The sequence below is a fragment of the Morone saxatilis genome, unplaced genomic scaffold (assembly GCF_004916995.1).
Source record: "Morone saxatilis isolate NCDOM2014 unplaced genomic scaffold, NCSU_SB_2.0 Contig22, whole genome shotgun sequence".
Classification (NCBI taxonomy): Eukaryota; Metazoa; Chordata; class Actinopteri; family Moronidae; genus Morone; species Morone saxatilis.
Window position 1 is genome coordinate 11,718,986 of NW_023339785.1, and position 11,760 is coordinate 11,730,745.

At 41.0% G+C, this 11,760-nt stretch overlaps 1 protein-coding gene across 1 annotated transcript; it reads right to left on the reverse strand.

The window, feature by feature from the left end:
* Positions 1-244: 244 nt before the first annotated feature.
* On the reverse strand, positions 245-2,094 carry sox3 (SRY-box transcription factor 3). The gene has a single exon (XM_035668725.1). The coding sequence runs from the start codon at positions 1,895-1,897 to the stop codon at positions 995-997; it is 903 nt and encodes a 300-aa protein (XP_035524618.1). The 5' UTR covers positions 1,898-2,094; the 3' UTR covers positions 245-994.
* Between the last annotated feature and the right edge of the window lie 9,666 nt (positions 2,095-11,760).

Sequence of the window (11,760 nt, forward strand, 5' to 3'; positions counted from 1 at the left end):
AATTGGAAAAACCAAACTATTTGTGCAGCACCTTTTCCATGAAGAAAAACCAGTTACAAGTGAAAATATCACTGTACTGAGATTATCAAAATAACAGATTGTCATTCAGGGTGTCCACACCTATGAAATAATCTCTTTTCAATTTTATGCTTCCTTGGGATACCACCTACACTCCAGAGATTTTAGAACAAGCAAACTCATATTTGCGAGCCTCATATTACACACAAAAGACAGAGTCAAAAAATCATGTTTCGTACAAATTTATTCAGCATTTAAGAATAGAGGATGGTTTTAAAATATGTAGAAACGTCAGTTTAAATAAACCTTTTCGTTCAAGATAATGAGTAAACATGACACTGTCAAAACCATCACAGAAAATAACATTTTACAAAAACAAATCTGAACATTTTTCACGTGACAAAACATCGGGTTCACAAGCTAAAAAGAAAAAAAAAAAAATCTTACTATAAATAAAACTTGCGTTTGCGACCCGCACAGTCTTAACATTTCATTTTAACCTAGGTCATGAGGGGGGGGAGGAGAAAAAAGAAAGAGAGAGAGAGAGACAGACTACAAAATTTGGACACAGTCGAGACAACTGACACTCTACAAATTAAGTGTAAACATTTATGAACCAACTTTCCATCCAGCTTTTCAGAAATACACCAGCCTCTCTTAATGAGGCCACATGCCTTTTCATAGAGAGAAAATATGGCATTAATTAAAATATAGAAGTCCAATTCTTCTACATACGTTGATTGCTTATACTTGTGATAAAAAGCCTCTTTGCAATGCAGTTTACTCTGATGGGCTCAACGTTCAGCTTCGGGTCCATTTTAAAACTCTTTTTTTTTTCTTTTTTCTTTTAAAATGGACAACTCAAGAGATGTTGAGATAAAACTGTTGAGCGTTGTTTCTTTAGCAACCAAAAAGTTCAAGTATCCGAAGTACTTTTTTTTTTTTAAGTTTGAAGTCTTTTTTCTTTCTGTTCCTCTCAGATGTGGGTGAGAGGTAGCGTCCCATTGACGCCAGTCCCTGCGGTCTGATAGTGCGGATGGACGCTGTGTAACCGGCTGCTCTGCAGGGAGGAATGCTCCGCGCTGTCCCCGCCGGGGGGCAGGTACATGCTTATCATATCCCTCAGGTCCCCCAAACACGCCCGCTGAGAGTGGGACGTGATGGCCGGCGGCGGTGAGCTCGGCTCGGTCTTGCACACGGACGCCATGGAGCTCAGCCCCATGGCGCTGGAGGTCTGCTGCGTGTACGCCGGAGACATGCTGTACGTGGAAGCCGCGTTCATGTAGGTCTGCGCCGAGGACATCATCGGGTACTGGAGCCCCGCCATCTCGTACCGGTGCATCTGCTGGATCTGGGGGCTGTTCATGCTGTGATGCTGAGGGTAGGCCAGCTGGTCCTGCATGAGGGAGTACGCACTGTTCGTCCACCCGTTCATGTGCGCGTAACCATCCATGCGCTGCCCCACCGACACCGAGTTGTTGACGGCGTTGGCTCCTGGCGCCAACAGTCCCCCTGGCAAAGAATACTTGTCTTTCTTGAGCAAGGTCTTGGTCTTCCTGCGGGGACGGTATTTATAATCCGGGTGCTCCTTCATGTGCATAGCGCGCAGACGCTTGGCCTCGTCGATGAATGGTCTCTTTTCGGCGTCGGTCAGAAGTTTCCAGTCAGCCCCGAGCCGCTTGCTGATTTCAGAGTTGTGCATTTTAGGGTTTTCTTGTGCCATCTTCCTCCGCTGTCCCCTGGACCACACCATGAAGGCGTTCATCGGCCGCTTCACCCGCTCCTGGTCGCTGACACTGTTGTTCTTTGCGCCCTGCGCAGAGCCCGAGTTGGACTGCGGGAGCGGGGTCTTGATCTCGGTTTCCATCATGTTATACATTCTGGCGACTTTTAGTGTTCACTCACAGGCACATAAAAAAAAAAAGTTCACAAAACAGCGCCAACAGTCAAAGAGGTAGAGATACTGACCAGTCTCATAAGATGGAGGAAAAAAAGTTGTGCCCAAAGAGGCAAATGTGTCTGCAGGTGCTTCTGGTTTCTCTCCGCTCAAAGCTGCTCTGTCCCCCACGGCTCTGAAACAGAAGTCTGTAAACTTGCTCGCCAAGCTCATGTGTTAATAGGCCTAGTGGCCGGACCATGTGATGTGGATTGACAGCATGACAATGAGGAGCAGGCGACCAATCAGCGCGCAGCTCCCCATACCCACGGTGTAGCCAACCAGAGCACAGGGCGCTGTGTTTTGGTCAGAGGAGGAGGGAGAGGTAAAGTTTTAAACCACAGCGCAGCTCGAAAACCTAAGCGCTAAATGTTAGAGATTTACAACCTTTATAATCCGAGAATAAAGATGAGTGGTTAACGGAAAATGCACTCGATCGATTTTTGTTATTGAACAGGTATTGGCTGATCGCATCAGGATCATTTTCGGAACAAATTAGACTAGATTAGATCAAATTGTTACTTTGTTAACTTTTTTTCTCTACATTTTGGGACTGAAATTGTTGAATAAAACAGAAAGAGTCAAACCTTTTAACCCAAAAGTTATAAACACTGTGTAGAACCATCAACCTAGGCTATAGTACCTTTTATACAATTTATTTAAAGAGTATATGCCATCTATGTAATGTATGCTGCAGGGAAACACAAGTCTTAGGGATCAGTGTCAAAAAATCAACTACAGAGGCAAATCTCAACAGGCAAAAAAAAAAAAAAAAACACACCTAAAATAAGTTTAAATAGTTCAAGCAAAAAGTGGAATATTGGAATAAAATGTGCCCTTGGCAGAGAGAAATCCTTTCATCTCCACCTGCTGTCAAACATGCCTTTTGTTGCTTTAATCACATTTTCAGAAAATATTATTTCCTATTTTAGGGATTTCAGTGCTGTCAAAGCCTTCAAGGCAGCGATATCTTTTTTTTATTTTATTTTTAAACAGAAATCCTTAAAATATTTCAGAAACCTTTGTGGACCACCTACTCGGAACTTTTTCTTAAGATCTATTTATTTCTGCTTCGGCGTTGTATGAATTTTCCATTTATATAAACACCTTCAGATGGGCTTAAATAATTTAAATAATTTCCCTCCAATATAATTAAACTCTAACGTGGAAATGTACTGAAATAAAACAGAATAACGGCAAATAACGATTAACTACACCAACGTGTTTTATAAAATATGCCAGCAGTACTCAGCTTCAGATGAAGTTAATGGGCACGTTAATGTGGATGTTGTTGCAGTGTGAGAGAGGGGGAGGAGGAGGAGGGGGGAGGAAGGGAGAGAGAAAGAGAGCCACAATGCAAAACTTTAATGCATCAACGACCTCTTGTGGAGGGGACGGGCCATCTCTTTAATCCCAGAGGGGAAAAGTTCCCTCGGTTTGTGTGAGCGACTGCGGATCGCCAGCTCCTGTTTGCCAGCTCCTGTTTGCCGACTAGTTTTCCCTCCGCGGTGTTAATGGTTATTAAAATGATGACTTCGTTTTGCATGTGTCTCCTTACAAACGACCCTAAACGCCGCAGAAAGCCATCGCTCGACAGGGCAAAGCCTCACACCTGCTAATGATTCCGAGCGGATCGCCCATCGAAAGCGACTATTAACACCTCGGCATTTAGATGAGCTCTGCAGGGATCATTCTGGTAGCCTATGTGCATTTTGTTTTGTTTTTAAAAAGCGTTTCACCTCCCGGAGCTTTACTGTAGGGCCTCCTGAATTTTATGAGAGATTGCAGGGACACCGGACAGACTTTTATTCTCTAAAAGCAGGCTGTCATTTCTCATCGTAAAGAGCTGGATTTGTTATTTAGTCGAAACACTGAATCAGGAGCGTAGTTCTCTCTGTTTTAAAGGCTTAAATGAGCCGATTCTATTAAATGATCAATGAGCCGATCGCGTCTGTCAGTCATTGTTGCTCTCCTTTATTCCCAAGCGTGAATGAAAGTTTCCGCTTTCAGAGTAAAATGTCAAAATCCATCTAAAAGCGGATTGGATTTAATGAAATAAAAATGGATTTTGTAGATATTCTTAACAAACAAAAAAACAGGTTTATAAAAGTTGCACCGAGAACTCAAAAGCAGACATTAATTTGCCAATCATATTTATGACTTTTAAAATGAGTCTACATATAGGCACAAATAGCTGCTCTGTTATCTTAAAGGGAGGGAACGCCTATAGCCCCTCAGCCATATAGTTGTAGTAAATCAGCTGAAAAGAGACATCACTTCATGAATTTAATTTTCGCGTTCAATGGGGCGTCACAAACAGAGCAGGAGCAATAAAACTAACGTCCAATTAGCAGCCATCTATTCTCAGGGACCAGTTAGGCTATTTGTTTATCTGCCCAGATCTCAATACTGATCCGCTTGTAATCTTCTTATGGAAATTGACCGGTAGCAGAAAGAGAGCGAGAGAGAGAGAAAGAGGGAGAGAAAGAGAAAAAAACACACACACCAGGAGTAACCCGGAGTTTGGTAATGAGGGCCTCTGTGCAGCTAATTTCCTAATTAAGGAACGGAGGACCACCAGCACAGTCTGCTCTGATTCAGACTCAACAAGCCTGACAGCCCAAAGGGGCTCTCAGGGCGCACGACTGCAGGATCCCACTGTTGAATGTTGGGAAATATGTGGATGCCCTGATGGGAGGATATAACCTGCATGCAATCAGCTCGATCGAGGATAATTTAATGTTTAAAATAATGGATTGACTGTGTATGTGCATGTGGAGGGGGGAGAGGGGGGCACTATTTCCGCCCAAACCATCGAGTCTTGAGGAAAAATCTATACAATTTGTAGTTTTTCGTTACAATAAAGGTGCATCGGATGGTTGAAAGCAAGTATTTTGTTTAAATCTGACATTTATGTTGACACAGCATTAAGTCTGGCGACTATACTTGACAGGAATCACAGAAAATAAAGGTTTCTGTTGGAGAAGAGGTATAATTGTGGCCTTTGGGCCTCGGAAATAAAACAAACAAAAATGTTAGTTATATTTGCAGAGAGCTTTATGGGAATTAGGATCCATTCAGGTCGACTAATTGACACAAAATGGAATTAATCCCACCTTTTGAAACCGGTTTAGTTGTCTGCATGTCCGCATCCTTTGCTCGGCTGTCAATGGGGCTTTATGGTCAGACCATTTCAATTCACGACGGACAAAATGAGCTCAACTTTAATATTATACGACGAGACACAGGCGCTGCATGTCTGCCATTCAGCTACAAATAAGTAACTGATAATGGCTTGTAATTTATTGCTTTTTTTATTGCCCATTTTATCGTTTATAGCCAAGTGTTTTTTTTGTTTTCATCACATTTTTGACTATTCCCAAATAGGATAAATATATTTTCTTATAATCGAAAGTCGCATCTCAATCCCACAATAAACAACATTATTTTACGTGTCCATTTTAAACCCTACGACCCCGAGAATCAATAACTTTTTTTGTTTCAGCTCAGTGACTGCGGACAAGGCCTTTGAGAAACAGTAATTAACAAAGAATGGGTTTTCAATTACAGCCACAATGGAAACTGTCTCATTAAGATTTGCATGATTTTTGGACGAGGAATGCAAATGAAGATGCAATTTACGCACGGTCTGCTGTTCCTATTGTGTCGGCGTGAATGGTTGCGTCCTCCCAGTTCAACACAGGTAAAATAATATTCACGGGTCATTTAAAGGAATAAAAGTGCTGCTATTATCACCTCTTTATTTCACAAAGCAGGGCTAGTATTCCTGATGGTAATTTGACTTATTTGACCCATAAGAGTTGTCGTTGACAAATAATGCTTAACAAAAAATAGCCTTAAAATGTTTAATATCTGTGTGTAATGCAGAGTCATGGCTGAGGGGACATTTTTACTCTGTGGGATCTTTGTTGTTTTATTTTTAAACCGTTTGAACATGTTTTATATCACATCTTTGATTCACATATTTTTTATAATGGCCATGGTGCATTCATTTGTGTCAGGAAATTCTTACTAAAGCTGCTAAAACAAATTTAAAGGCCTCTGCAAAATGCATTTACAGTCCTGGATGCTGCTTTGGAAAATTCAGACATCAATATTATGAGTTATTCTAGCAAACAAAACCTTTTTTTTTTTTTACTGATTGCATCTTGAAGGATATATGTGGCATATCTGTTAGGAAGAAAGCTTCACCTACTAAGAGTCTTTGATTTAGTTTGAAACATAGTCAAAGTAATGTATAATAAAGTATAATACTTTTTTTTCAAAGCGTTAATAATAATATAAGAATATTTTTGCACTCTGCTGCTGCTTTAAGTCTTTATTTAAGAAGAATTATGGCAAAATAATATTTGTTTTCATCTAATTCCTTTTTATTATGTTGAAAAATAAAATATGATTAAAAACCTTGATGGAAGGAGGATGGAAACCTTGAAATGAAAAATCGGATTTGTTGAAGATGTGTTCACTACTTCAGAAGGAGAATGAGAGTAAACTCTACCATATGTGCATCAGGACAGAGAATAAATAAAGGCCAGGTACTGATATGCAAGAGAAATAGGATTTTCTTAAGTGCTGCTCTGTGTCATCACTTTTCAATTGTTCCAGGCACTATGTGGAGCTTTACTTATCATGAAAGAAAACGGGGAAAGGATGAAGCAGGCAGATTAGTAAACTCACCACATGTTGGGATGCAACCCAGAGGATCATCTCTTAATGTGGGCCCATCTGAGGCAGTGAAAGCGCCTACATTCAGTCATTAGGTGAGGGGACTGTCACTCAAACCTTCAAAAGAACCCAAAAACACACTCTCAGAGGGACAGATGCATCGATTTTTCAGGAGAGCTTTAGTGGAGTGTTGCAAGTCTGTCAGGAGGACTCGAGGCTAATGGAGAACGCGGCATTCTTGCCTCCACTGTAGCAGAGTAATTTGTGTTTTCATTGTGGTGGCATGGGAGTGAAGCCGAGAAGTGATATGTCCACACTCAGCAGCCACCTTGTTCAGCTCTGTGGAATGTAACCATCTTACTTACTGACCTCGGCTTGTAAAACAACATGCAAAAAGCAGCTTGCCTCCTGTAGATGTCTTTGAGGAATGCTTCAAACTTTAGCCTCTTTTTTCTCCCCGGCAGGCCAAGCATGTCCTTCCTCATTATGTTCTTGTGTGAGCAAGGCCAAGGCTGCTGACACAGACCCAGTGTAATCTCTTTAACCCGCCACTGTCATGAGCAGACAAGGCGTGACCACCCAACACTCTGCTCCATCTCACTCAAAGCCAAGGGAATAGTTTTTTCACTTCATCACCTCTTTGGGTTGTAGCTGCTTATCACTTAGGGACGCGCATTTCACACACACACTGGATCAAGTATGCTCAACATGAGTGCATGCAAAATTGTTCACACACCCACATGCCGGGGTTAATCATTCTTACAAGACCACTCAATGTAATCATGTGCAGCAGTGTGCAGTTAAAAATTCATATACTCACTGACCCTTGGAGTTCCCATAATTGACACAAGCATTTTTTAACTGTGGTTATTGACTAATGAAGCTAAAAGCAAATGAAATTATATCACAGGAGAGGACATCTGTGGAGGCATTTTTAAATGAATATACAATGATTATTAGCTCCTTGGAGTCATTTCTTAGACAAAGACGCTTCACGTTTACTTAGCAGATTAGAAGAAACAGTCATATTAAAGCATTTGGTATATGATGCGTTAAATGAAAAATAAAATACTAAATGATTGTGAATCATAAGCTCCTACCCATTGAAAGCTAATTTCAATTCAGCTTAAATTAAGCAGAAAATTTCAATAAATATGGTTTTGCTTCTGAGCCACTGGGTGAGGCCAGATTAAGCCATCTAGTGCGCAACTTGATCACTTCTGTATCTGCTGCCTAAATTCAGCAGAAGCTCAGCTCACACTCAAACCTCTAATCTGTGCAATCTTCATTCATCCTATAGAGACATCTCATTTGCTGTTTCAACGGTCGTTTTCAGAATGCACTCTAAAAAATACCAAATGTTATACGTGCAATAAAAAGAGAACACGGTTTAAAATAGGCCTCCAGATGCTTTTTTTCCCACCAGCATTAAAGTTATGATAGTCTGTCAGCAAGCAGATGCCTGCTGCTTGGAAACTGCTGCCTGTGAATGGCATTATCAAGCACCTCTATATGATGATCATTTTAAATACTGTTATTGCCTGACTGGCTAATTACAGCACTCATTATTTTCCATGTATCTTTTGAATCATTGCCATGTTCAGTTTTCCCAAAAACAATGGAAACTTTCTCCGTTTTTTGTTTGGAAGAAAGTGCTGAATCGTCACTTTTTGCTTTGCGCCATGCCCAAGCAAGCGGCCCTCTTTTGTTTTAGCCATAATTGAGATCCCACTAATCTAGCCTCTTTTAAAAAATGAAACAGTCTCTTTGTCAAGCCTTCATTAGTTTAAGATAATATTGTGAGAATGCACAATTAATTTGCAGTGTAACTTTAATTAATTAAATACACCCAATTTTGTAATATGATTAATACCACCAAGTTGTTATCTGTATTCTCCTCCAAAATGAATATGTAACAGCGATACAGCACTGAGCATTAATTGGGGCTTTTAGGAACCCAAAACTAGGTTAGTTAATTATAAGAGGTAATTTATTAAACCTTAAATAAAGAAACAAACAAGCATAAATTGATATATAAATCATGAGTCCTATTGTGTGTAATCTAGCTGTGATTTGGGAGAGAATGACAAATCTTTGTTGCGTGCAAAGCACTTGATAAAGCAGATAGTGGTCATAAATTTTGTCCCAGCCAAGGTCTCATTAAAAGAGGCATAATTTAATTAAGAGTTAGCCATCGCCCTCTAAATATATTAATTACCTTGAGCATGACGAGATGAGTGCTGTGATTATTGGGTATTTCATTAGAGTAAGTCTTCTGGGAGAAGAGCAAACTAAGGTGGGAAGCTGACTGTGTTGACAAGATAATGGATGGGCTGGTCTGAGATGAATTTGGTCACCTTGCCTTGGGTTGAGCTCAGAGAGGTGAGACAGAGGACAGCATAGGTCCTCGAGAAGGTAGGATGTCTCCACTCGGTTTGCTGGGACGGGAACATTTAGTGCTTTCAGGTAAAAAGGTTTGGCAAATCCATATCACACTTAAGTACGTTCTTTTTTTACTTCATTAACCAATTATTATATGAGGAATGTGTGTTTAAATTCTGTACATTTTCAGACAATTCAGTATATATTCAGAATCAATGTTAAAAATGTGGTGTTCAGTGTGACAAACAAATCCAGATTCCAAGTTAAATAATATGAAATTTCATGTTGGAGCTGACCTTGTGGCAATAAATAAGAAAGACATACATTTTTCAATTTTAAATAAGTTTCCTTTTGACTGAACTAGAAACTGTATCCGTATCCCTAAGGTTGATGTCTGTGATATTAACTTTTGTCACTATAGCCTCTAAATATGGTAAATAAAATTATTTTAAAAAGCAAAACAACACATTAAATAGCAGTAAAAAATCCATATTGTGCTTAATTCTTAATGTTCTCAGCAGCTCAAACCATTGTGGTTCACCGATAACGCTTTACTTTTCCATTTCGCAACTTTAACTTTTCACCAACACAGCTAATAAAGAACTACACCTCGGTGTGCCACCTATTTACACACACTCACCCACATCCATAAACACAAACACCAGAGAGACCAGAATAGTGCAGAGGCGACAGCTCATTGCCCCATAGACTGATATGTCAATGAAACATACAAGATGTTGCCGCTGCATTGGAGCGATTTCCAGCCTCACTCCTCTCCTGGCTGACAGCAGGACAAAGAGCCTAAGCTACTATTATCTGGAAGCAAGCCCTCGTTCGTGCTTTCATCTTTCTCTTCACTTACACAAACATAGATGTATGTGCTTGTGCAAACACACAGAGCTCAGCATAAAGTCACTGATGCATCCAGTGGGCATATCAGACAGGACTTTGGTATTGTAGGCAGTTTGGACATTGTTAAAGTGTCAGAATGGTTGTAGACTGTACAGCGCTGGCACATAAAAGAAGTGGAGCAAGAATTCTGATTTACAAAGCCTGTGTCAGTATTTTTTTGCAACAGGACAGAAGAGATAAGAGCTTTTATATTTTCCATATGTTCAAATTCTCAAACTTCTAACTTAACTATTTTTAACTCTACTGTGTTTTACCAGAATTACATCTAGACCTGTGATTCTCAATAATGGGGCCGCGACCCTGTACTGGTCCGTGCAGTGTTGGCTCCTGGGCCGCAAAGATGAGTCCAGTTGTTTGCGTTTTGATAGATTCTGGATTGTTTAATGAGGGAGAACAATGTGGGAAAACCCATTTATTAGATAGTCAAAGCAGATTATTTTTATGTGAATGAAAACGTGCCGAGAGAGAGACGCATTCTGGTCTAGCTTGACAGTCCTGATATCCAAAAAGCTTGAGAACTCCTGATCTAGACCAACAGGTGCCATCTCGTGTTTTTAAAAACTTCCACTGGTTAAATGAGACACATATATACTGTATATGCAGACAGTAAACACAACTCACAGAACACAAAGCTCCCTGCACCATCTCCCTGAACGCCCCCCCCTCCCTCTTCTGTCCTCTCTTCACTACTAACCTCCTCCCACTCTGGCCAGAAAATTGAGGACACTCACCAGGCTCTGACTGGTCCCCGAGGCTGCTGCTGCTTCCCAATCCCCTCTGTTAGACACACCTTCAACAGCTGGCTGTCAGCAGGCCCGAGAGCAGGACCATGGACTGTGAGATAGCAGTGACATCCACAGCCCAGAGCCTCATCCTAGACTCCAACCACGGCCATTCAGACGGGAGCACCTCCACCACCATGGCAGCTCCCAGTGCAGCAGAGAAATATAAAGAGCGAGAGAGCCGGGCAGTCACTGGTGTGGTAGTGCACACTGCAGCTGAGCTCTCCCTGCTCTGGGACCCATCTCATTCAGCCAAGATTGCTTCATACAAAAGTTGACAATGCACCAGTGAAAGCCATTGTTGATATTCAACATTTTTTAAATAGCTGAGCAGAATAGACAACATGGCAGGCTGCAAAACTTGGCAAGGGAAACTGACCTGGAGCTTCCCGTTTGAAAGGGTTGCCACGCTGGGTGAGAGGAGAGAGGGCTATTGTGTTAAAAAAAAAAAAAAAGAGGGAGAGCTTGTGTGAAAGAGCTCAAAAAACAAAACATCTCCCATCCCGGAGAGAGCAGAGTACAATGCTTTCTGCGCAGCAGGAAGAGGACAATCACCTTATACGGTCACAAGCATATATGCATTACCAAGAAAGAGCAGAACAATGAAATCAATGCAATCAGATCCTTTTTAAAACAGGATATTATATTTCTGACTTTTGAACTGAGCAGGAAGCTCCAACTCCACATGACACTGCTAGTGTTGTTCAAAAATAAACCAGAGAACACGCCAACATTAAGGTCTAACAGTTAAATATTACAACCAATCAAAAAGTCACAACTGTAATCCGCTCTCCGTGCACTGGCTTGGCCAACTTCCAGTGGAATGTCTTCCATCTATTTCTCTAATGTTGCACAGATGAGGATGATACTGCCTGACGCTGTTAATGGTGTTCTGTTTCCGTCATTGTCAAGCTGACAAGCGTGCAGATTGATATGGATATTTAAGAAGCCTTTAAGCTTCCATATGTCACAGCATCACAAGGCCGCTCGTGCCTCTGAAGCTATCACAGCATCTAATGTAGTGTATGTGTATGCGTGTGTGTG